The following is a 27,012-nucleotide window of genomic DNA, read 5'->3' as shown; positions in this document are numbered from 1 at the left end:
TAGGGCACAATAATTTATTTTGATTATTCATATCAGCAACATGACATTCATTATTGAAAAATAAAGTTTTACCCAAGTGGCTTTCTTCTTCCAAAGCTTTAACTCAGATAGACAGAAGCCACCATAGACAGCAGACAGTGGTGGTGGTGGAGGTGGGGATTAAATCCTTCCTAGCACCTCCATCTTCAAAAAACCACTCATGACCTGATTTCTGTCTTCCTGTTCACAAAGTGCAGCCAGGACATCCTTTGTTCATAGGCTCTTTTAATGCTCATTTAATGGGGCTCTAGGCTTGGGAACTGAACTAGTCATCAAAACTCCTACTAAAACAACACCCACTGTTCCCAGTAAGTAAAAAAAAAAAAAGGCCTAAAATATACTCTTTATTCTAAAAGTGACTGGCAACATCCACAGGAGGAAAAACAGCGGGATACAGCTGCTTTTAGAGGCACACCATCTGCTAATGAAATAAACACTTTTACTGCCTCTATGCATTTTAAATCACAAGTTTTAAATCTCACAAGGAAGCTAAGAGCCATTATAAGGCAAAGAGCATGCAGAGGCACTAGTTGCAACTCTCTTGCATTTGGAGGACTATTAATATCCAAGTCATGGAGAGATAAGGGTCAAAAAAGGATGGCATGGACCAAAGCTGAATCTTAACATTGCCATTTTACTTTCTGGTATATTTACAACAGGACAGGTGCATGTAGCTATTTCTAGAAAAAGTGTAGTGACAAAGAGGCTGAAGATGGACTCTTTTCCTTAAGACCTAGATTGGAATTAAGCCCAGCTTTTGAAAATGGCAAAACATAGTAGGCATAGGGCCACTAAAATGTAAGTAGAATTGAGCTATGCAGTTCAGAAACACATCTGAAAACAGAAAGATACAGCTGAAAAGTGCAATGCTGAAACTGTGGCCAATTATTAGACAGTAACTCACACAATGGGTAGTCTATTTATCATGTGCTGACATTTTCTCAATAGTTTTTAAAGGTTAAATAGATTTTGAACCCATTCATGTTACTCTGCCAATTTTATGAGAATACAGAATTTTAACTACTGTCCAAATGTTTGCTCAGGTTTTAGCATCAGATCACATGTTTTGTACTACATGTTTTCAGATGGTGACACATGACTGTTCCTGGAACCTTCAGTCACTTATGCTGCTGTAGTTCACAGAACTGATTTATTTAAATAACCAAGGAGAATTTATATGTATTTTATTGAGCACTTTAGGAGACAACGAGATTCACTGCAGCAAGTCATATTTTTAAATACAAAAGGGGAATTAGTAAAAAGTTAAGTACATATCCAACTTGAAACATGAACACATGGCTTTCAGGAGCTTTGAATTTTAAAGACTGAGAACTCTACTTACATCAAACAGTTCAAATACATCCACATCACAAAATCTTATTATTGCACTATAGCTCCTTGTCCAAAACACACAATGCACAACATGCACTTGAATTGCCCATATATGAAGGACCATCAGCAACACATCAGCACAGCCACAAAGAATCTAGAAAAGGTCAGAGGGGTTGTAGGTTTGCTGTCAGAAGTATGGTAAAAAAATTCAGCAGTTTGGACCACCGCTATCCAACACAAGCCCTGTTTCTTGCTGGTAATGCAACAGACATTAGGATTGCAGCTGTGCTGCTCTCCTGTGCAGAGGTAGCATAATACTATGGCTTTAAAGATTTATTTTAAAATAAGGCTTGTCTTAGCTAAAAGCCATATAATAACTGAAAAGTTCTTGTAATGCTAGCCCAAAGTATAGTATGGCAGCACTTTTGGATCCACTTGTTCAACAACAGCTGCTGAATTCAAGTAGGTGCACTCTCTTTGAAAGAGTTTTGTGCAAAAACAGTAACACCAATCACTTCTGCTTTTCCCTCATCCACAGCCACATGCAGAATGCTAGCAGACAAAATCACAACAGTGGATGACACAGAGGAACTGGAACAGGGACATCCTATCTAGCTATAAAAGAAGTCCTACTTCTGGGCAGGTTAAAAAGACAACTTGGAAGAGGTGAAAGGCAAATAATTTCAGTTACATGGATAATACAGAAAAACAAATCAGCATATAACATTTGTGAAACATACACACTTGCTACTGCAGTGCTTCACCCCCCACCCACCTTATCTTGTATCTAAAATTTCAAGCCAAAGGTCATTTTAATACTCATTGAAGGTTGAGGTCCTGGGTCCAAGGGACAACATTAAAGCTGAATACTGCTTTCTCCAAAGAGTCCAATAACAAACCAGGAGAGTTTTCCAGTTTAAAAACACTCCCTCTTGTCTGTTCCAATCCACTTCAGCATCTTATCTTTAATACAGTCACATGGTGTGTGGGGAGAACCACCTTTCATCGTATTTACATCTACCTCACCATGGCTATCAGGTGTTTGGCTCTGCTGTGGCATACAAGTGCTACTGTAATACAAGTCTGTCTTCTCAAGCATGGCTTGGAAAACAGCAAAACTAATATTGCATTTGATACTACAAACACGTCGAAAAAGCTTCCATGCATAAAAACACTACAAAACAACTTCAACAAAGCTTTACAAAAATGGAACCAACTTCACTGATCTTCAGTCCAAAACGCCAAGGCAGATTTGTTAGACACTAAGACCAAAACAACTAAGAGAGAGAAATTAAACTAATGTTTAGCTTACATACCAGTACATTTTGTAAAAAAAGTGTTAAGACATTATTAATTTATTAACGCATGGAAAATTCAAAATCCCTAATGTTTACAGTACTCCCTTATTCTAAGCCTGTTTGTAGTTTCTTTTCCACCAGTGCCACGTACTTAATGCCAGACATGAATGTTGGTATGACTAACCAAGACATCTCAGGCTACAGAGCAACCTCTTATTTTTTCCATGAAGACACAGCCAATATCAGTGGCCAGCCACCACCTGGTACAGATTAACTAGACTCACTAAAAAACCCCATCTCCCTACCCCCTTTTCCAGGGCAGAGAGCCCAAAGTTACCTTACTTAAACCCCAGAACTGAGATGGCCACTCCCAGCAGACCAACACTTCAGGATGCAACGTGGCCATCTCTTTTTGTTACATGCAGGGTTACGTTTGCCATCCCTGTACAGTGTGGTGTGAGCTTTTTCCAGCTGCCAGCTTCGACTGCATTCAGTGCACGTCACTTGTCACTCAGGAGAGAAATCTTTTATTCTTATTTCTCCTTGGGTGTGGTTTGTTTAGGGTCTTTTTTAATAAATAATGAAAGTCTACAACCTGCTTTTTCAGGCATATGACTCCTGAATATATATCAAGTAGTCTGTAAACCAGTTTGGCCTCTGGGGAACTGTCAGGCGATGGAGACGGTCGCATTCAAAGAGCAGCACCTTGTGTTGAGCACAGCAGAGGCAGAGGAGGAGCCTTCCCGCAGAACAGAGCTCCTGCCTCCTGCAGCAGGGAAGCATCAGCATGAAGAATCTGTAAGTCTCTGGCGAAGTCTTTTGTCTTCTCTCGGATTCACATTGCCACTTGCATTACGGTCTGTCAAAACTACAGAGAAAGTAAAACTTTAGAAGTGAATGAGCTATAAAACCACTCAAGATCTTCTTGTGTACAAAGGAACTGCCACCAAGCTCGTCCTGCACTGCTGGCTGTCCAGTGCTGCTTTCAGCTGCCCCTGGCTGTCTCGATGTGGCACCCAGCTGCAGGATGCCCTGTACATCTCTAGCCCAGAGAGCATCTACCACTCTTTTGTTAACACTGTTTTGTTGATTACTAATCAAAACACGCTGATGCCACAGAAGAAAATCTGATGAGCCATGGGTGAAGCCTTGATGATGGGTGGTGAAGCCTGCAGCTGCCCCCAGGCAGAAGAAGGCTGCACTAGCTGGTCATGAAACAGCAGCTTCTTTCTGCAATGCATTTTAACAGAGCTACAACCATGAGTTTGTTCTGTTCTGGACAAAAGTCTTACAAGTTTTTTTTGTGAGATGAAAATAGTCTCAAAAGTTCTGCTTTCAGCTAAAAATGAGTAGGATTTTCTATTAACTTTCTCAGTTCCTTGAGCACAGACCTCCACCTTGGGCTCTTACATTCTCCTACCAAAACCCACCCACCTTTCATAAAGGGACACATTTACAAGAAAAACTATACACTGTCAGAATTACTCCCAACTGCTGTACTAGAGCTGGTTGCCAGAAATGCTTCTTCTGGTTCAAAAATAATTCTGCTTATATAAATTGACTTCTCCTCCAGATCTCAGCCTACCAGATCTCAGCCTACCAGAACTTCTTGACCTAAGTACAGAGAAGCAGTCAGCACCTGAGTACTGCTGCTTCTTTTTTATTAAGTACAGGGCAGACTTTCTCAAGAGAAAATAGATTTTTTTTCCTGCCTTTGAAACAGCTCTTTAATTTGCCCCCAGCATTATGCTCACCTACTCAGGTCAGCCGCCAAACATTTTAAGGTATTATCACTTCAAGGAGTGAAGGACTTTGTAAAACCTTTTGGTTTATGCCTCTCCCTGGATATTTGGCTTCTCTAATTCTGCACTTGAGGATGGAACTGGAATCGCAATTAAGATATGCCACACTTTTTAGGACAGAATCCTAGACTATATCTTATATAGGAGTGATTGCTCAGAGCCTATCGTGTCTGTGAACTGGTGTGATATTCAGAAAATCTTTGCATCAATTCAGATTGACTCTGACCATTTTGGCAAAAATCACTTTACATGCAGTATTCCTTGCTCTCTGTGTAAGACAGAACAGGAGCGTGTTCACTGGTCACAGTCCCACTTCCCTTCTTTTGTCATCTCTTCCTCTGCCAGCAGCATTTCTGAGCATCAGACTTATTTTTACATTCACCTAAGACTTCTGCCAAAGCCTGAATGAGAAGCAGAAGCAGCAGTTACTACACTTCAGAGCTAATTTCTGAAAAAGAAAAAAAAAAAAAAAAAAGTCCTGAAACCACCAACTTTCTTACTGGAGCTTCTTCAAGCACAACCTACTGTAGACCAATCTAGTGCTCTTCTACTGTACAGGGAGTTGTAAGAAGTTCAAGTTCAGACAGCTGAAGCCTCTTGGTGCTCGAGCAGATGTGTTAGCAAGGACCAACAACTTAACAGACACTTCAGGGTCTAGCCTGTGTCACTGACTTGCAACACCACAATCTTCTGGCACAGATGTGAGGTTATAGCAGTTATACTGCAGACAATATAGCAAGGACTAGGTGGGTCCATTGTCTTACAGAATATTTTAAAATGTTTTTGGTAGGAATACTTACCTAGATCAGCTTACCTTGTAGCTCTGTTGCATCTTTTTCCAGCTCTTCTGTAGTTGTTTCCTCAGGCTTCTCCAACTCAGCTGTCCCTGGCTTCCCATCTATGGTATCAGTCTTAATAGTACCAAGGTTTACCAAAAGCTGCATGACATCAAACTTCTCAGAAACTGCAATGTTCTCCAGCACTTTGAGGCATTTAAATGATTTAAGTTCACTCACATTTTCCTCAAGAAAGAGGAGGTAAAGGCTTAAGTCATCAAAACACTTTGACTTAAGTTTCAGAACATCAAAAGTTGGCAGGATTTCATACACTTTGAGAATACCTGAATTCCACCTCCATGGGACAAACATTGCATACACTACCAGTGGCATCACTAGCAGATAGACTATCAGGTTAATATAGCTGAGTACCTTGAAGACACCAACAGCAATAAGCTTGCACTGAACCACTTCTGGAACAGTTGTGTCATTCTTTAAGATCCCAGTTTTGATAGTGCAGAGAAACTCATCACTCAAAGAGGAGAGACTAATGTAGTAGCCCAGGTAGAGGCATGCAATGAAAATAATTACTAGTGTGAGTAAACGGCAGGTAATATATTTAATTATTAAACATCTGGAATTCTTCTTCGTCTTCAGGTACTGCTCCACAATTGGGTATTTGAAGTAGCTTTCAGATATTTCCCACAAACTGGAAAAGAGAGAAAAAACCACCAAATTATACAGAGCAGATGTTGCAGCATTCACCTACCTCAAACATCAATAAAATCTAGTAATCTAAAATAAACACAAGATTGAAATCCCTCTTAAAATCATAGAATCACAGAATGGTTTGGGTTGGAAGAGTTCTTTAGAAATCATACACTTCCAACCAAGCCTCACCCCCTTGCCATAGGCAGGGACACCTTCCATTACACCGGGTTGCTTGAAGCCTCATCCAACCTGGCCTTGAGCACTTCCAGAGATGGGGCATCCACAACTTCTCTGGGCAACATGTGCCAGCCTCACCACTCTCACAGGGTTTTTCACAGGTTTCTCACAGAATTTTTTCCCTATATCTAATCTAAACCTGCCTTCTTTCCGTTTAAAGCCATTCCGCCTTATCTCGTCACTACACACCCTTCTAAAAGCTCCCTCTCCAGCATTTTTGTAGATCCCCTCTAGGTACTGGAAGGCTGCAATGTGCTGTCTCCAGATCCTTCTTTTCTCCAGGGAGAACAACCCCAGTTTCCTCAGCTTGTCTTTATAGGAGAGGTGTTCCAGCCCTCTAATCATCTTGGTGACCCTCTCTGGACCTGCTCCAACAGGTCCACATCCTCTTTTGGGGTAAATCAAGGGTAGTTTTATTCAAGTCAGTAGAAGACCAACAGAATAGCAAATAAATGAAGAATATTGTCACTCTAATACAGAAAAGTCACTTAAGAGACAAAAGAGCTCAAACATTAGAAAATTGAAAAAGAGTATAGACTTCATGGCAAAAAATATTTTTGTTCTTTTCCAATACAAAACAAGTCTAGTAAGCAAATCAATGAGGAAAATCAGACTTCCCAAGCACTTGTTCAATAATAGAACACTGGAAGGCTTCTCACTTGTTAAGATCTAACTCCACACTTTAAAGAATGGACCTAAGTCCCTAGTATAACCCCCACACGCAGAGAGAAACAGGTACCCTGATGTAGAAGGAAGCAGAAACTGCATCTGATCAGAACAGAGCACCAATTTGATCAGAGAGGGGAGAGGTTGCTTTTGGTATTTAGTTTTTATTGTTTTTTAATTTGATCAGAAGCTTTGCAGACCTAGATCTTAAAGGACCGGAGATGACAAGTAACTGGCTCACAGTGTGCAAGAACATTAAGAACTGAGGACTGCAGCATCTCTGTTTTCTTACACTGTGGTGGGTAAAACTACTTAACACCTACTACAACTAAAGAAATCAGAACATTTCAGGTAGTTAGTAATCTGAAAAGCTCATTACATACTTTCTTTGAAAAAAAAAAAGTTATAAGCTCCAGCTCCAAGTGCCCACAGTAATCATTTCAGGTATCTTCTTTTTTTTTTTAACCAAATTTAAGTATGTCAGGTCACCATTCAAACCTTTGCAATAAATTTCTAAGAGAGTACAGACATCACATCTGTTAAGAACTTGAGGAAAAGAGCAAAGAAAGCTAAGCCCCAACATCTTACCTCTGTGTCAAGTTCTCATTAACAGCTGGAACCAAGTCAGTAGGATCCCTGGGGTCTCCACTGCGAATGCTGTTAGCAGCTTTGATTGCCCTGTTATAGGCTTTGTCAAGTTCTTCCATAATAAATTTCAGGTCTGAGGAAAGGTGAGGTGCTGCAGTGAAGCGCCAGAACAAACATGGTAGATACAGCAGGATAGCGACGAGCAGAAGGATGTATGGGAAGAACTGAGGGAGAAAAAAATCCTCATTAAGCTTCACCTGTATACAAAATAAGTCAGCCAATCATTCCCTATAAGTATTAAGTTCCCTATAAGCCTACTAAATTCCCTTACATTTTATTTAAATCCTTCTAGTAAAACCCACTTGTGTGGGTTTTGGGATATGCAGGGAAGCAAAGTCTCTTTCCAGACAGCTCCAGTGACCTTGCTGCTGCTTAGAGCTACCCCCCACAAAAAGCAGACAAACAAAAAACCACAACAAACAAACACACAAACATATTCAGAACTGCACTGCTCAAGCTGACATTGAGAAACACAGCACTAACCTGGGCAACAACAAACAGCAAAGCAAAGCAGCTATCAGAGAGGCTGACTGGAAGAAGAGGATAGTGTCACACCCCCTCCCAGACATGTCATTACTGTTCATAGCAATTAGAATGCTCCAAACACCAGCAAAATCTCTCCTGCTTTCTATTAGCTGTCAGGAGGTTAATGAATAGACCCATAATAGCTCTGCATCTGCCTGCAAACACGTCTGTTTAGAGTGCATGAGGTACAATAACTGTAAAGGATGTAAGTTTGGCTGCAATATTTCAGAGTATTTCTTTTCAGGTAACTCCTAAATGGAAACCAACATACAGCACCAGAATCATCTGGTGTTAATGCAGCACTGAGAAGTCAGCCTTTACACAGTCCCCATGGCTTAGGGAAAGGGCTGAAGCAGGTGTAAAATACAACAGTTTTAAGTCTTTCCATCTTTCTTCTACTCATAAGCAAGTAGGAAGTTTTTATTATGAGATTTTAACTCTAGTTTCCTCCAGATGCTGGAAAGATGGTATTTTCTATCTACTGTGACATTAAATTCAAGGTGTACAATCATACATGAAATTACCCTTACAGAGACATGATGTGAGATCTGGTTAGACAAGCAGTTAGTTAATGAAATGTACTGCAAATTTGGCCAAACTCTAATTCATGACATTCAACTTTTGATAACAAGCACACTGAACTCAAATCTAGCATGAGTTCCAAAGGAGTTTTAAATTAGTTCCAGTGAATAAATGTGAAACAGATGTAAGGCATCTTAAGTGTTACAGCCGTGTGCACATGCACAGTCATTGAAAAAGCCAGTGGAGAATTTCAGAGGAAACTTGGACTGAAGTCATTAATCAGTGCCAGCGGAAAAGCTCCACTTACATTTGTAGGTATTTAGCAAGATGAGAATCTGAACCTAATATTACTGTGTTAACTTGTATTTGCATTAATGAAGAAAGATTAAAGTTTTGCATGCACAAAATAGGTAATTTTATGTTACTGAACATTTTATTCAGGAAAGTTACTTCTAATATAATCTACCATTAAAGCTAAATCCTGTGTTATTATTGATAGTAGGAATGCATGTGATGTGTTAGATCATAAATAAAAACTGACTTCTCCTAGCCCCAGCAGCCCATAAAAACTGTCCAGAGCTCTGCCCCCACTACCACCTCTCTTTCCTCTTTGCACACAGCAGATAACCTCAGATCATTTTCTTGTTTTCCAGGTCTAGCCTTTCCAATTGAGATGTAAAGCTCTGGCATGTCCAGCATGTTTTTATAAACATCTCATCAACTCAAGCCCAACAGCACAAGAATCTGCTCTCCTTATTTATCCCTGTGGACAATGCCACCAGGTCTCAGAGGTCTGAGTCCTGGAGGCCTTGGCCTACCCACAGCTTTATGGTTGCATGTCCAGGCTCTGTCAGTTCTCTGAATTCTGTATTATGTAGAAATTGCTGCAAAGCCTGTTTGACTACACTTACTTCTGTGTCATACACCTCTGAGCTCCCTTCCACTGGTACCAGGTAGGGAAAGAAACAATGAAGAAACATGTGACTTGGTAAGGAGCAACCAAAGCCCCTTACATTGGTTTATACCACCTGGCTTTACTACTCACTCACTTAAAATTTTACAGGCATAGGAGATTTATGAATTTCCTTTCTGATCCTCAAAAGTGGAAACGCCATTAGTGGTATCCCATTAATCCTTGAGACTTCTTTACCCCAAGTCCTACAAGACATGTAGCAAGAGGCAAGATAGTTTACACACTGAAGTCACAGCCCCAAACCTCCATTGTCCCAGTCTCCATCTCTTCCTTTATACCTTGAAAGACTGTGGGTACACTCTGCACTTGTGTAGCAAGTTGGCATCAGCCCTCTTGTTCTGCCCTAGATGTCCTCCAGTCCCCCCATCTCCCCTACCTCATTGGGTTGTTGCCTTAAGAAAACCTGCCTCTGCCATCTTCTCTTGCACATCCTCCTCTCCCCAACTCCTTCACCACTGCCTCCTCACCTAGAAGCATCACACCACTGGGGCAAAGGCACATTTGCCATGCATTTGCTGGGCTTCCCGTTGCCAGGTTCTCATCACTCCCAAAGCTGTAGCTTATGGCAGCATGAGAAAACACTATGCAGCTCTGTTCTGAATGGTCTCAAAACCAGAGCAGCAGCGTGACCATTAGTCCAGCTCTTTTTGTTTGGAAACAAAAGCCTGTATTTGTCAGCCCTTCCACAGCACTTGACGCACGACTCCATCCTTCTCGGATTCTGGCTTTTTTGAAAATGAAAGATACGCTTGTTCTATTTGTTAACAGTAGGCTTAGATAACTAGCAAATTGTTTTGAATCACTAATTAAAGCCTTGAACCAACAGGCAGAAGTGAAAATGCAAAGTTATCTGGCATGAGTCCTAGGTTTCAGAGCAACAGATTCAGATTATCCAGCTCGTCTGACTACATTTTACAGTCACACATAATGACTTGCCATTTTAAGAAGAGGACTCCATGGTATTCATGCACAGATGACCATATGCCACCCACTTTTCTTTTATGGTTTATGGTTTTAAGGTTTATTTGCTTCCAAGGCACCAAATACACAAGGAGAAAAAGCTACATCAGTCCTGGGTAGTTTGCAGGATTGAAGTTAAATGGGAAGTGCCACCAACCAAGTACTGTGTGGTCAAAGATATGACAAAGAAAGATACTGGCCTAGAAGTAAAACTCAGTTTTTCCACAGTCAAAGACTAACAATAGCACAAGTACAATAGCACAAAGCTTTAAGCTGCACAGGTCTGGATAACAGGTTTGAAAAAATTAATTTGCAGACAGTATTCAACAAAGAAGGAAGCACTGAAGTGTCTTCCCTCACCTGACATTACAATATTTCTCATTAAAATATATGAACATGGTGAAGTGTCTGCCTCCCTCTTCAGTTCCAAATTTCTGTCTGTCACTGGGAAGAGCCTAAGCAAAGGCTTATCCAAACAGGTCAGTGATGGCAATTACATGTTTCCAGAAGCAAAGGTATTAAACTCCCTCTGGATACAAACCTATTTCTGTTTGCAGCAATGGGAGACGTCTCATTGGTGTTCAGAAGAAACAGCTATAAATGACTCATCATTCTGACTGAGATCCTATCCTGTCTTCAAACCTACTAGTGAATCTCAAACCACACCATATCCCACCTGTTAAATACTTTCTGTTTTGATATAGTCGAAAAACTGTATTTCACCAGTTTCAATTAGCTCAAGCCATACTCAACAGTGGAGGCTGTGATGGCTGCATCCAGCTTATTCTGGACTTTGGTGGACAGATGGCAACTTGGTAGTCAAGGGCTGTCTAGAATGGTGACCCAGACCTCTTGCTGGTATACAGATTGACTAGAAGTCAATTATCAAACTCTATACCAGTGAGCAGCCCAGGGCCTGCTGAGCTTTCCTGAATGGCTGCAGGCTGCCTACCTTGAGTATGGATACCTCTCAAGGTTACTCCTCAAGGCTGGGAGATTCCTTGCCATAACACATTGTCAGTAAGTGATCAAAAGCATGCTAAACCTTGAAATCTTAGCTAAGTGATATAAAGGATTGACTGTGCACACACAATCCTTTAGAAATAAACTGTTGCCGAAGTCTGGGACTAAGTCTGAATCTAGCCACTAAGTCTGAACTCCCCTCTGAAGAGGAGTTTAGAACATAAGGGGGTCCTTTCTGAACCTCATGACTCAACAGGAGGATCCCCCTACAGTTCTGTCTGATTCTATCCTCCACGCACTAAATAATGAAGTGTATCCTCCCATTGAATCTTATTAAACCACTGTCTCATTTCCCATTGAACTATATTAACTCACTCTTTTACATCAACAGATTGCTGCTTCTCTCTTACGAGTAAAGTGCATGACTGCAACAGACTGAAGTAGCTCTAACACTACACTCTCAAAGAATTGTTCATAAACACATCTGCATTCAGACTTTCTTACTCTGACAGCCCTTAATCCCTCTGGGTAGGGTTTACAGGTGAAACATGAGGAGTCCTCAGTCAACTAAGAAGCTGTACAAACACTAACTAGAACAATCATGATTATAACTATACCATGAATATAATAATCTTGAGGGTTTTTCTGGTGTATTCACAGACAAGTAATTCAAAGAACAAGGTTCATGGTAAATCTTCTTTTACAAAAAGTAAGGGTTTTTGACAACTTAAGTTTCACAACAGACCCACTCTATGTATGCAATGCTTTCAGCAGGTCCCACAGCACTTGCTCTGCACTTTGAGAGAGATCTGAGCCAGATGACTGACCTCTCCTAGCTGTGCCATGTGTGAAGACCTCTTCTCTCTGCTGTCAGTCACATGAACTGTTTGCCTCCACAGTACAAACTGCCGCCTTCTGAACAACTCTCTATTCCCTTTACCTCTAGTTTGCTTACCTTTATCTTCCTCTTTGTCATTAACTAATAATAGACTAGAAAATAGAGTAATTAAAAAAATCATAGAATCATAGAATCAACCAGGTTGGAAAAGACCACCAAGATCATCACATCCAAGTCTTGATCCAACACCGCCATGGTTACAAGGCCATGGCACTAAGTGCCACATACAGTCTCATCTTAAAAACCTCCAGGGATGGTGAATCCACTACTTCCCTGGGCAGCCCATTCCAATGTCTGATTACCCTCTCTGTAAAAAATTGCTTCCTAATATCCAACCTAAACCTCCCCTGGCAGAGCCCAAGACCATGAAGATCTATCCCTAGAAGACTCTTGATCATAGGCAGCTCCATCCTAGCAATCCAGATTTCAGGGCTATAAAGAGGTCATCGCTCAGTGTTCAACTACCCCTCAACTTGCTTGGTTGCTGTCATGTCTAGTGGCTATCAAGACCCAGTAAGATGATGCTCACTGTTCTCCTGCATGAGTTTTATAAATTTTTCTGTGCACTATGGATTAAAAAGGCTTCATAGTGCAGTCTCCTCCACCACTAGACTGCCCACACACAATGGCCAAAAGCTTGTCTATATTCCAGTTAAGGATCAAGACAAGTTTTACTAAAACAAATTGTCAAGTGCAGCACTCTCCTTTGCAGACAAAGCGAACTATCTGCACAGGAACAAATACATATCTCCTCTATCCCACCTCACCACTGTCTGTCTCTATTTACTACTCATCTTTAGAAACCAGTATGTCTGTTTTGACACTTCCGACAGACACAAGAAACCTCTAAGGGAATTAAGCCTGAATGGACAATCCCAGAAGAAAACAGAGACAACAGAAGAGTGAAGCCTGATCACAACAGGTTTCATCAATGACAAACCTGAAGAGGAGTCTTGTCAGAGGACTCAACCATATAATCATTCTGACAGCCCTTTCACTGACAAAGAGGAGGAAATCTTAGCGTTAAACCAAGAATATGGGCACGACCTACCACAGTCTCTTCTTTACATTTATCTACCTGCAGGTATTTTGTTTAATGAATTGTGCATTGGAGTACACAACTCATTTTGCTTTCTCCTCAGGGTTATCCAGTATGAAGAGTTATTCCAGGATCACTGGAAATTTCAGAACTCCTGTCCTGCATGGAGAGAGGTCCTGGGCACCCTCTAGGAGCACACGGATCTCTGGAGAGTCAAGGAACCCAGAAAGTTGCAGTGTGCTCCTCCTCTCCACTCCAAAACAAGTTTCCAAACTGATAAATTCAACCATTGGGAGAGATCTCCCAGAGCAGAAAGGACAACCAGTAAAGGTACCAAGCTTTGTTAAGAAACCAAAAATCCCAGTGCAAACTTGTACTCTGAAATAGGAGGAAAATGGGAAGTTTTCAGCTTCTCTGTAATTCAACCTGGGTTTGAACCTTCAACCTTCCAGGCAATCAGATGCTTAAAACAGAAGCAGGGCAGGTTGTTATGATTTGGCTTCTTCACTAAAGAACTCTCTATACCACCCTGAGCACTGCCCTGAAAGGCAAACCTTTGACAGCACTTCTGACAGAGCACAGAGAGCACACCATAAGAAAATCCATCCATTTTAATCAGGAATTGGCACCTACAATCTCATTCTCCCAAAACTGCATAATGCCTCCTTAAGTACTTTTTATGGAGCTCTTCCAGCATGCCAATACAGTGAGATACTGAGTCAGAGTATTGGAAAGAACCTGAGATGCTCTGTAAATAAAAGCCCTGCTGTCCAGAAATCAGAGAGTTTTAAGTGTTGTCTTAAGAAGAACTGGGCCTAACGATTCTTGCTGTCCCTCTGTGTGCAACCCTGCCCTGGCACTGCAGAGTCAGGTCTCCACTGACTTGAGCATAGGAAGGCTCCCTTTTCTCATTAACATCACTGTGCTCCCCAAAAGGCTCTGCTCTGCCCATTTTTAAATTCATTATCTAGCCAAAATCTGGAGAGCAAGGAGCTTGCATGTACCTTTCAGTTGCAAGATTTGGGAGACAACCCAAGCAAGCCCAGTCTTCATGCATAAGTGATCCCATGTCATGCAGCACCTGTCAGCCCTGGATGCAAAGAACAACCAGACACCTTCAGATACCACACTGGGAACCAAAGTTCACTGTTAATAGCTGTAACCACTCCTTCCCTGTAAACTTGTAAAGCATGGAAGCTGAGGAACAACCACTAGAAGGATATTAATTAATACTGCCCTCCAAACAGCATCTGCAGCTCCCAATGCCTGAATTAGGAGGGTGGGTGGCTAATCATAGATCGAGGAGGTTAAGACGAGGTGCCCACCCTCTGCTACAGCCTCTTACTCTGCTGTTCACACATACTTCCTGCAGGCATTCTGCAGGGTATTTACAAGGAAACATCACAAACCACTAAGCTGTCACTAAGGAATTGCAACAATTCCCGGACAGCACTACTCAGCAAAATAACATGGGCTGCATCGTAACAGTATGACTGCCTAAGCTATTTGTCATGGCTGGCAAACTTAGAGCTGTCAGCAGGTGACTGTCACATAAAACTCAACATTTGCTGGGGCAAGTAACAAAAGGTCTGGGGAAGGCAGCACACAAATTTGCAGAGCCCCAGAAGCACTTCTTACTTTGGCATTGGCACTGCCTGAGCAAGCCAACGCTGCCTCTTGAGCTGAGTCAGCTCCAGGCATTGGCATGGCCCTGACTTTGTTTGTAACTCCTGCCAAAGCTCAGCTAACTGCTTTGAGCCAGCTCAGGTATCTTAGTACCCACTGCACGTTTTACCCATAAAATAAGTCTCTTTCTGTGCATTCAGTATGATGCTGATTTACCTGAAGCAGTGAAAGCCAGCTCACAGTTTGAAAGGGAACAGCCTGCAGACATGCAGAAGAGCACACTGCAGACAGGGGTTAGACTTGTTGGTACCAGTGATTAACTTCATCTCTCCCAAAATGCCTATCTGCCATAAGTCTGTCTCCATGCATAACTGGCCAAGTGTAACACAATAAAAATATAAAATGTTTTTACTACCCTGTTTTCCTAAAATAAGCTTTTGATACAAGCATTAAGGCAGTTGTTGTGTCCTGTGTTCCAGTCTTAAAATAGTTCCTGGCTAAAGCCAGGTAAAACACTCAGTTCCAGGCAACATAGCAACCCTAACATTACTCTTGTGTCAGATAACTGGTGACCCTTTATTTAAAAGCAGAAAATACCTTCTCCACTACTACCATCTTTGGAAGTAAGGGGAAAAAAAAGTTCTAAAAATAGAGAGTCAAGTCAAAGCCAAGGACTACAGCAGAGCAGAGGAGTAAGAAAAGTGAGGCAAAGGTAGATTTCTATGTTGGAATAACTTTTCTAGGAGATGGAGATCTATACATACTTTATGCAGCCACAGGGGTATGTTTTCTAAGTTGTTCTGGGATGGTTGCTTCTGCTGCACAGCTGCCCAGCAGTAGGAGTCCACGTAAGCAGCTTGTCGCCAGGAGAAAGAGCTGGGTGCAAAACAGCTTATCTGAGCACCTGGCAAAACAAAGCAAAGGTTATCACATCCTCAAAAGATAAAAAAAAAAAAAGGAGAAAAGTTTAGGAAGAAAAGTGAACACTCCAGATTTTATGGTATCCAAAGTTATTAGGTTAAGCAACTGGACAAAACACAGCAGCTCTGAGGGAAGAGGGTCACTAAGTTCCCACTGCATCCAAAGGGTATAACTCCCACAGGGACTCTCTGATGTCTCCTAAGGGTTGAGATAGAACATTAGAAGCACCTATCTTTCAGGCCTATTTCCATAAGTTTTGTGAGCAATGTGGCCTCAAAGACCTGTCTCACTTGCACTTGAGGTTGGCCAAAGGGGAACGAGCAGATACAAAGTGTGACCAGATGAGGCTGGTGTCCTGAGGCAACAGCTGCCATCACATACCATCGTGCCCAAAAGCACGTCTACTGAAACAAGACCTCAAACACCTTTCTTGCAACCTGTCAGTCCTTGCAGTAATGGAAGGGCAAGTTTGGCCCAGGGTGCTGCCACTCCTCCTGCCTCTGAGGCTGCAAATTATTTTGAGGGGTTCAAGTTATATCTGTGAAAACAAGGATTTCCTCCTGTAACTTCTGGCAGACAAACTGTAGCCTTAGATATCTCCAAAGGATGCCAGACCCCTCCTCACCAGCGCAGTGATGTGCTGTGCCCAAGGTCATGCATAACACTGTCATCCCCGTTCATTTCCAGGACCTCTCCAGCTGCTCAGAACTTCAAATTAAGATCAGAGGATTAATAGCTGCAAGAGCAGCTATTTAGCCAGCATCAGCCTTAGGGTCAAATTCTGCTCTGACCAGGTCCAGGCACCAGGTGACACTTCCTGCAGCATATCTCAACAAGGAAGAGTGGTTACTGGACATGAAATATCAGTGGTTCCTCAGATTAAGCCAGCAAAACAGGATGAGGGGGTTCAATTTTCCTTCTGAAGCTTTGACAGTGAAAGCAAATGACCCCCCCACACATTTCCAGTAGACTTTCATAAATGTTCAAATAAGAAATCATTTCATTAAATGATTACACAAAGTGGAGATGGCTCTTTCACGAGCAACTCTTCAAAGAGTTCAATTTCCAATACTTTCACAAATATCAAAAGACTAACAGGGGGAAAATACTGCTACCTTTTTTTCCCCTCAATATATCCATCAAAGTTTGCACTAATGGCATTGCTGTGTGCTTTATGGGAATTGATATTTAATATAAGATTGTATCATTTGCCATGTCTTCACTAGTTCAGAGAAAAAGAACTTCTTTTGGAAAAGGAGCCAACCACACTCACTTGTAACTTGTACAGCCTCTTTACAGTGTAGCATAGTCAAGGAGCTTTATGAATAAAAGCCTTTCCATATGAGTCACTATTATAATTCTTTCTTAAGCTGTAGTATCATAAGGGCATGGTTTGATCATCATGGTTTGACCTGTCACAAGCCTCCTTTATGGAAAACAAGTTACTGTTTATGAGAGCAGAGTTCATGTGACTTAGCAGAGTTGGAACCAAACAAACACTTGCTCTCTCCCAAAGCTTTGGGATTTCCATTAGTTGTGGAAGCTCAAGAAATAATACACTCCAGAATAAAAACAAAAAAAAAAAAAGGGGGAGAAAAAGAAAATAAAAAAGCAGGCAATTAGAGTGTCTGCTGTCAACTGGATAGGGACCGTTTATGCCCTGTTCTCATCATTTAACCAACCTCCAGCTGCTGGCTGTGCCCAGTGCAAAGCAGCAAACAAGTGACCCTTTCAAAGGGAGAGCAATGAATGGAGTGTTGCTTTGTCTTATTCATGTCTGTGTATCCACAACAAGAAACACATTCCATGTGTTCATTCTCCTTAAGGGGTGAAACACCACTGAAAGTGATGGAGTGTTTAAAAGGCAGGACTGAGGAAAATGGCAAACAGCACCCTTCTCCAAAATTAGTGATGAAAAAGGCAGCCAGCTTCCTTCTCCATAACGTCATGTGCACAACTTCATACCACAATAGCTCCAGCTGCAGCGGAGCAGTTAACATCACTATTCTAAACTCTGGTGTTTCAGCATGGAGGTTGGAAACCTTTGGCAACTTGACCCGGGAGCCAAGCAGATAGAGCTCCACATCAAGCAGAAGCTGGGGACGCTCCAGCTGTTGTACTGGTTTTTAATTAACTAGATGCAGTCTTGTTTGTAAATACTTGTTAATGTAAATTACAACTTTGCAGTAATAGTGGTAATGTTAAGACTTTAAAACAGAGAATACATTTTTGTGCATAATACACAGAACACAGTTCATTAAATGTCTCTGAACATGGTCAAAATTTTCCATCTTTTTTTCCTTCCTTCTCCCCTCCAAAGGAATAATAGCAATAGATCTATACTGATAATTAACTTAATGTTGGGCTATTCTAGAAGAAGTTAAAAAGAAAATCTGTAGTTTTCATTAGAGAAGAAATTAGGCAAAGGGCCAAATGCCTTCCACAGACACACTGTGCACAGTCATGCACACAGCTAGTTTATGGATGGCTATTAGTCCTCTACTATCAAAGGAAAAATGTCCTAGCTTGGTGACATGAAACCATTCCCATCTTTTGCTCCCACATGTAATAGATGGGGAAAGAGAAAAGCAGCAGAGAAGTTCATAATAACAACATGGATATAAAATACGCAGCAAGAAGGATGAGGAACAACAAATGACTGCATTTGTTAAGCAGTTGTCACAACAGTCTTTGGCCAATTTATCATTATACTTGGCAATCCCTGGTCCTAAATCAGCTTTGGAGAGGGAGCAACTGATTTATACTTTTGCAAACAAATGAGGATTAAAAAATTGCCACTTACTATGGTATCCTAAAGAGAGACCACCCAAAAGAGCTGCAGAAACCTAAGACAGCAACAGGTGTGCAGCCACATGTAATAAAATGTCACTTTTATAAGTGTGATAAGATTGCCACATGGAGCTGCTCACTGGCAGGAAGGATTACTTGCAGGCATGCAACCAAGTGCAGAGTACAAGCCTGAGTCACTGCAGTCAGCACGCACTGAGGACGAGCTGTCGCCCCACCCAGCTGTGGCACGTCTTCGTGGGTGCTCTGCCAACAAACCTCCAGCTATTCCCTCCATGTCTGTACTAGGACAACCCTCTTCTTCTGCAGCTGGCTCCTCTGCAGCTCCTATACAGCACTGTAAAAGCCTGCATGACTACAGGTGGAGATCCTTTGCCCTGGGATAACACCTTTGCATCCACTTTGCCTAACTTTTGCAAGTTCATTTGGAAAGGATCCTCCATCAGGTGCCTAAAAGAAAATGTCGCAGCCCCAGCTAGGACTTCTCAGAATTGATATGCAAGCAGTGGACCTACTCTGGCTCCTTTTGCCCAGTGGAGGTGGAAATTTTGCTATCAATGCTAAATGAGCAGGATACAAGACACATCTGTGATTCCCACCCTACTGCCCCATAGGTGTTTTCTGAAAAAAGGAAAACTACCTACAAAAATAAACTCTTAGAATCCCAAGGAAAAATCTCAAATCTGAAGGACAGTACCTGTTCAATATTTGACTGCTTTGCTGGGGTGCAAGGCAGGATGAGCCAAGGGCTCAGCATTCTCTGGCTGCATCCTTCACCAAAGAGAGCGCAAAATCAGCAAGCCAGACTGGTTTCCTCTCCAGTGGCTCATCATCTCTCTGCTGACTTACACATCTAATTAACAGAGTTAATTCAGCATCTGATTAACATGGATTCTTGGAAGTACTCTATTGCAGAGAGTTATTTTTCCTGAACCAGGATCAGATGGTTGTAGTTGACAGGACTAAGCCTTCAGTAAGTAATTATTTGTTTCCTGATACACTGCAAAAAAGATTTGCATAAGCTTGGAGGAAAACCTAGCCATTAATTATTGCTGTAATTTTCCAAAAGGCAAAATGAACTAGCCATGATACCCAAACATCTGATTTTATCTAGCAAGAATTATGCACTTGAGTAGCCACTAAAGAAAAACCCAAACAAGAAAATCAAGGCACGCATAGACAATGTACAGACTGCCAGGCACCATCCAAAGTTACATCCTCCACAACAACATTAAAAAATATTTTAAAATTTGACAAAGGATATCTCAATGGATGCCAAAGAAGAACGAAATTTACGTGTGGGAGTACACACATTCCTACTGGTTTGCATTGAGCAAACCAGTAGGAATGATTCTATTAGATTATAGATGCTTCTCATAGACCAAAAGTGGCAGGTTGGGTGAAACAGAATAGACACCATGTTGAAGAGAGACACAAATGGGTGCACTGGAGAAAAGAACTTGTTCCCTAAGGTTTACTTTGGCAATGGAGTAGCAGCAGAATGTAACGCTCATGTGATGCAATGCGTAAGTAGAGTGGGTTGGAGAAGCCAGCAAGCATCTTTCCCTCTCCATGGGGCTACCAGTTTTCTCTCAAAGGAGTCTCAAAATCATGCAGTGATAAAATATCTGGGTGTTTATCAAGGATTGCCTTCAGAGTGATAGGTTTTTTGATTCGTGGGGAAAAAAACCTTGTGAATTAAATTCACTCCAGTGAGACTTCAGGAAAAAGAAAAAACTTTCCCTTCATCTGAAGGAGAAACCTCTCAAGATGGTGGCAATGACCATCTTAGCTTCACTGCCAACATTGGTGATACCCCAAATCGCAAGCAACATCAGAGGCCCGCGATGCTTTTTAAATTTACTCTGGCACCAAAAGCAGCCTACCATCATTCCCATAGGAAATGTAAAGCTGGCTCTGCAGGAGCTAAACAGAAAAAATCTTACCAGCAGTTGAAGGTGGTCACCCAATGACAATTTAAATTTGATTAAAGTAAATGCTTTTACAAGTTTGTCCTGGCTCCCCAGGCAGGCCTGTGCCCGATGCTGGAACTTCTAGTCTGTCCTGAGCACTCCTTATATGCCAAAGAGCAGCACATGCTTCTGGGGTCTGCATATCTGATGACAGAAGTTCACAGCCTTTCTGGTTGCTCCAGACTGAGGCTACTCACACACTTGTTGACTCAGTTCTGTCATTAAGGTCCTGGGTTTCAGAGCATCCTGCTGAATTAAATGCAAGATGTGCAAACATCAACTATTAGCATAGAGCCTGCTTCAGCAGCACTGGGAGGTGTTTTTCAAGCTCTCAGCCACCAGCTGCCATAGTAATAGTCTTTTGCCTAATTAAAACTGAACCCAGCCTTAACCCCCGGCTCTTACAGAAGTCACAAGATAGGATTATTTCCCAAAAGCCTCCCCAACTTGTGAACATGAAGGGGAAGGGACATAGCAGAGAGGGCCAGTGAGGGGGTAGCAGGAGAGGAAAGGAGCCTAATTCAAGAGTTAAGACTGTTTTTTCTTGTGTATTTGTTGTGATTTAGTGTCTCAATTTTCTCCTTTTATACATTTTATTCTTATGACTGTTTGAGAAATATGATTAACCTGTGTCGAGAGACAGCTGGACACGCAATAAGGGTTATTGCAGATGGGCACTGCTGCCATCCTAGCACCCACAGAAGCTGTTGGGATGCGGCACCCAGAGTTCCCCACACCCTCTATTTCCTGTTGGCCAAAGCACCTTGAATCCCACAGGCAGCCAACCGCAGGGATGTGAACTAAAAAAAAACAAAGTGTGGGAAAAAATGCCCAGAAATTAGGTGGAAATTGAGCAGGGCAAGCAAGGATTGTCACCACTGGGAAAGCCCAAAGTGGTCAACGGGGACATTAACCCTGTGGTGTGTAGAGGGTAAGGCAAGGCTACACATTCCCACCTTTGAGCACCCTCCAGCAGGATAGGATGCACCAGAGACCATTAGTGGGATATGAGATGCTTTTAGTGCAGCAAATCTTCATTTTGACAGATTCATGCAGATGCTGTGGGTTGGTCCATGGCCAGGCACTTCCTAACCCAACATCCTGCCACAACTGATAAGCCAGTAGCACTACCCAAGCCTTCATGATGACTATAACCAAGTTTCTTAGATGTCTTCACTCAACATGTGATGGTTTATGTGTCCTGGAAAAGGTTTCCAAGGTGTTTTCTTATATGATAAAACAGAGATGCTAAAACACAAGGATTACTTCATCCCAGCTATGTATGAGCCATGCACAACCAACACCCAAATCAAACATAGTAAAGGCTGCTTTTTGTGGCCACCACAAAATTCTCTTCCTCTCCTCTCTCCAGTTGTCTCCCTCCCTCCTCTTATCCCTTCCCAGCCATCACCTCCCATGCAAAGCTGCAGTGAAAGCAGCCAGCACACACTGCCCACTGCACAGCAGTGCCTGAAAGTTGTTGTACACAAAAGGTCAAACAACATCATTTGGTGATAAGCACAGATGAGCAATTCCCAATTGACTTCCTATGGGAAAAGATGCAAATGTTGAGTGGACAGCTCTCACATCTGCTTTTCTTTCAGCTTCAACCCAAAACAGCCAGATACTTTTCCCAAAACTAACTTAAAAACAGATGCCAAAATTAAGCAGCTTGTTTCCATTTCTTGTCTGCTCATCTGACTACCTGCTTAGGGCTGTGGTATCCTGCTCCAAACAGTGCCTTGGGAATAAATATCTATGTTTTCAGCCAAGCTGTTTACAGTAAGAAAGCACATCTCACAATATACACACACAGAGCTCAAAAACTGGAATCTCAATCCCGACTCAGACTTATTCTTATTAAAAACATGATTTAGCTTCATTTAGATGGTTTCTGTTACAATACCTGCTCATCTGTAGTATGTTTACCCAAGAACTGCCAAATAATATAAGGAAATAACACCAAGCCATAACTTAAGGAATATAAGCATGTACAACACAACACTCACAATTCTATTGTTATTTCCATTTTCACACTTCCAGTATATATAAAATCACAAAAATTGTATAAAACAAGGCTTAGCTGCAAAGAGATAGCAGGTAAAGGATTTCAAGCAGCAAAGATTCCCACAGCAAGCAGAGAATGGCTCAATCACAGCTAAGCACTACCAGAACCAGCTTACAATGCTCACAAATCTGGGTTTCTAAAATATAGCCAAAAGTAAACTCAGGTTAGATCTCTTCCTGCCCCTGAAGGGTGCTGAAGCAGGGTATGGGCACTAACCTCAGAAGTTTCCTCAGTGCTCCCTGGCTGGGCGTAGCAGCTGGGTTTTCCATGCCCCTGGCAGAGAAATCCTCTGCAATTCAGCTGGAATCTCATTTATTTCCTGAAACTTCTATCAAAACTAAAAGTTACTTCATGGCTTCAGAAAACCTCCATGGCCTTTGTAAAGATTTTAATCACTTTTCACAATTAAGAGCAACTGGGTGGGGGAGGAAAATTACTGGTAGCTAATACCACACTGCAATGGAAAGGAAATCAGAGAGGGAAGGAAAGGTGACAGGATGAGATGCCAAGAGAATCTGAGGTGGGAAGAATACAATTATCCCAACAGAAATAGGAGCTGAGCATTCATTTTTGGAAAGGGTATTCAGTTTTTGTACCCGGAGGCAGGTGTTTCCACCAAACACTTTCACATCCACCTCTGAGTTGCTCTTTTTCAGACCTAAAAATGGACCCTGACATTTTCTCTCAGTTTAGCACTCCTGAGCTTTTTCAAAGCATGATTACATGAGGAAGTGTTTGAAAACAACTGTTGCTCTCTCATTTTATCCTTGGCTGAACACCAGAACTCACAGAACTGGGCATATCCAGACCCCAAGACCCTCTCTGTTTCCCCAAAAGCCTTACTGGAAACAGCTTTGGGATGTCTCATAAGCAGCCAGCCTGCTAAGCTGTGAGGACTGTGTGGGAAATAGGCAACAGCCATAACAGCAGCATGGCTGATATACTATCACTTTCTGTATGGAAACCACGTGGTGCAGTTTCACCCACTCCAGGGGCTGATGTATTTCTCATACTTACTTTCATATTTATTTTTCAACTAAAAGAGCTCAGTTTTTAACCCCATGTTTTCTTCTAACAGGTTCTCGGGATTATAAGCAAAATAAAGCACAAGCAAGATGTAGCACACATTTTAATTCTTGTTTTATGAATCTACTGCAGTCACAGATTCAATTTGAAGTAGTTGAATATTGAAATAATTGAAAGAGGAGAACTTAATTCATCTGAAAGAAAGGCACATTTTACTGAGCTATGCAGTTCAACTGTGTGTTCACTCCTTATTTAAGGAAAGAAAATGAAAGAAATAAAAGAAACTCTGACACACAGGCATTGTTTCAAACTGGATCTAGCACTTTTAGAGTAGAAGCAGAAAGAAGAACTAAAGGGCCCATATACAAGCTAGTATGTGGAAGTGCAAACCTTCTTTTTCATTGCTTTAAGAGGAAGAAATGTGCAGAGGAAGAAATCAGTAGCAGATTTAAAACTAAAAGCAGCCAGTCAGAGTACAGAATATGGCTGTATACATCCAGTTTCTGAACGACCAAAGGAGCCGCAGGGCTCAGATCTGGTCTTAGTATTCCCAGCCTGGTTGTCCTTTATTCTCTTGTGCAGATATTGTGGGCCACAGTGCTCTGAGTCAAACCCACACCTACTGCAACACATGTGTAGCTAGATGTGAATACAGCAGTCTGAGGTTTCTTATCTCTTTAGCAGTCTGGTATCTGATTAATGCTATGCACAGATTCACCACTAATTTGCTGCCCTATTCCAGTTTCCATTCTTCTGATATTCACTTGACTCAATCCTACAGATGGTGTAGATCACCTATACAACACTGAATGCCAATCAACAGGTACATGCAGCAAATCAAACTATTTCTGAAAGGGTGGAAGTCCTGTGATTCACACCTGTATCAAAATGGACAGTAATGCTTACTCACTTTTGAAATTTTCATTCATATAGTGCTATTTAAATGCAGAGTAATTCTTATAGAATCACAGAAAGGCTTGGGTTGGAAAGGACCTTAAAGATCATCTAGTTCCACTCCCCACACCAAGGGCTGCTGCACAAGTACTTCTGTAACTTGGGAATAGGGGTAAAAAAAAAAAAAGATAGCAAAATAATTAGGAATTTGGCCCTTTTCCTGTAAAGCACAGCTTCATTTACGGAGTCCCACAAGAAGTTGAACTGGAACAGTTGCAGAAGGGCAGCAGAGCAAGGGAAAGCTTTGGAGAGCTCTCCCACTGCCCGTCCTGCCGGTGACCAGCCTCACGGTACCGCTGTGCCCCCGCAGTGCAAACGCAGAGGTCCGACAGCCCTTCTCCGTGCCACCTGTCCCTGACAGCTGCTGAACGACCTCGAGATCTGACTGCAAAATACCCCGAGGGCCGGGACGGCAGTAGACGGGCAGTTCAGGGGGCACATCCCGGCTCGCCGCTCCCGCTCCAGGCTGAACTGCGCTCGGAAACAAAGGGCAGCGCGGCTCCACCGCTCCCCATCGCTCCCGGGAGAAGATGCGGTGGCTGGGCTGATAGGGCTCCTGCTCGGGAGATGCTGGAGCACGGCAGCTGCCAGAGAATGCCCCAGGGAGGAGGAGGGCACCGGGAAGCGCGGGGAGGGCTGGCTGGGAAGCCCAGCACACCTGGGTGAGCCGCACGGAGGCACTGCCTGCTGCCAGGATGCTCCCCGGGAAAGGCAGCTCTCCTCCCCGCGGCTCAAAGGCCCTTCGCCCTGCCCCGAGCGGGAACCCCGGAGCGCTGTCCCCCCGCCCGAGCTCCGCTCCGCCGCCCCCGCCCGCCGAGCCCTTTTGTCTGCCGCGGGCCGGGAGAGGGGCTGCCGGGGGTACCGATGGAGACCTCCTGAGCGAAGGCAAGGGAGATGAGGAGCAGCGGCAGCCCCACGGCGATGCAGGTGACGATCTTGTCCAGCGCCAGCTCCAGCCGCAGCCCCTTGTACCGCGTCTCCGGCGGCTCCTTCAGCAGGAAGTCAGAGAAGACGTACTCGGTGGCGATGTGCGCGATGGCCATGGCGGCACGGCGTGGCCAGGCTCAGCTCAGCACGGCCCTGCCTGGCCCGGCACGCCGCGGCTGTGCTGCGCTGGGCTATGCTAGGCTAGGCTGGGCTAGGGCGGGCTAGGGCTAGGCTGGGCTGGGCCGGGCTGTGCCGGGCTCCGCCCGGAGCGGCTCCGCAGCGCCCCCGCAGCCTGGACCGGTCCCGCCCGGGCATGGCGAGGCTGGGGATGCTGTGCCCGGGTTGGGCCGCGCCTCTTGGCGGGAACTGGGATCGTGCGGCCCTCCCAATTCGGAGCAGGGGATTTGGGCCATGCCGGGCGCCGTGGGGTGTCAGAATAACAGAATAGTTTGGGTTGGAAGGGACCTTAAAGATCATCTAGTTCCAATCCCCTGCCGTGAGCAGGGACACCTCCCACTAGACCAAGTTGCCCAGAGCTCAGTCCAGCCTGGCCTTGAACACTTCCAGGGATGGGACATCCACAGCTTCTCTGGGGAACCTGTGCTAGTGCCTCACCACCCTCATAGTAAAGAATTTCTTCCTAACAGCTAATCTAAACCTGTCCTTGTTCAGTTTAAAGCCATTCCCCCCTTGTCCTATCACTGCATATCCTTGTAAAACGTTGCTGTCCCTCTCTTTTATAAGCCCCATTTAAGTACTAGAAGGCCATAGTGAGGTTTCTGTGGAGTCTTCTCTTCTCTGGGCTGAACAATTCCAAATCTCTCAGCCTGTATTCTAGCAGAGGTGCTCCAGCCCTCACTCAGATCATCTTTGTAGCCTCCTCTGAATGTGCTCTAACATCTCTATGTCCTTATGTTGGGGACCCAGAGCTGGATGCAGTACTCCAGGTGGTGTCTCGTGAGAGCAGAGCAGAGGGATAGTGTCACCTGCCTTGCGTGCTGGCAACACTCTTTCGATGCAGCTCAGGATGCAGTTGACCTTCTGGGCTGTGAGTGCACACTGTTGGCTCATGTCCAGCTTTTTATCCATGAGAACTTCCAGTTAGGAGACTCACTCAATGAGCTCTTCTCCCAGTCTGTACTCATATCTGTGATTGCCTTGACCCAGGTGCAGCATTTGGATGGAGACTTCTTGTGTCACAGTTTGTGCCCATCTGCTCAGGTCCTCTCACAAGGCACCGCCAAGAAGAACCTGGCTCCACCCATGCTATGCTCCCATCAACTGTTTGCACACACTCTGAAGATCCACTGGGCCACTTTC

At 43.2% G+C, this 27,012-nt stretch overlaps 1 protein-coding gene across 1 annotated transcript; it reads right to left on the bottom strand.

The window, feature by feature from the left end:
• Window positions 1–2,456: 2,456 nt before the first annotated feature.
• On the bottom strand, window positions 2,457–25,826 carry PANX1 (pannexin 1). Its single transcript, XM_018071547.3, has 5 exons — window positions 25,628–25,826; window positions 15,780–15,919; window positions 7,450–7,673; window positions 5,286–5,956; window positions 2,457–3,537 (listed from the first exon to the last, which is right to left on the bottom strand). The coding sequence occupies exons 1-5, from the start codon at window positions 25,806–25,808 to the stop codon at window positions 3,452–3,454; spliced, it is 1,302 nt and encodes a 433-aa protein (XP_017927036.3). The 5' UTR covers window positions 25,809–25,826; the 3' UTR covers window positions 2,457–3,451.
• Between the last annotated feature and the right edge of the window lie 1,186 nt (window positions 25,827–27,012).

The sequence above is a fragment of the Manacus vitellinus genome, unplaced genomic scaffold (assembly GCF_001715985.3).
Source record: "Manacus vitellinus isolate BGI_N305 unplaced genomic scaffold, ASM171598v3 scaffold_2_pilon, whole genome shotgun sequence".
NCBI lineage: Eukaryota > Metazoa > Chordata > Aves > Passeriformes > Pipridae > Manacus > Manacus vitellinus.
This window is presented reverse-complemented; position numbering and strand designations above follow the sequence as displayed.

Coding starts and splice junctions, on each gene's coding strand:
- PANX1 (XM_018071547.3), bottom strand. CDS start 25,808: ATGGCCATCGCGCACATCGCCACCGAGTACGTCTTCTCTGACTTCCTG. Junction 7,674..15,779: donor TACCCCTGTGGCTGCATAAA/GTATGTATAGAT, acceptor TTTCTCCCTCAG/TTCTTCCCATACATCCTTCT. Junction 3,538..5,285: donor AGATGCAACAGAGCTACAAG/GTAAGCTGATCT, acceptor CTTTCTCTGTAG/TTTTGACAGACCGTAATGCA.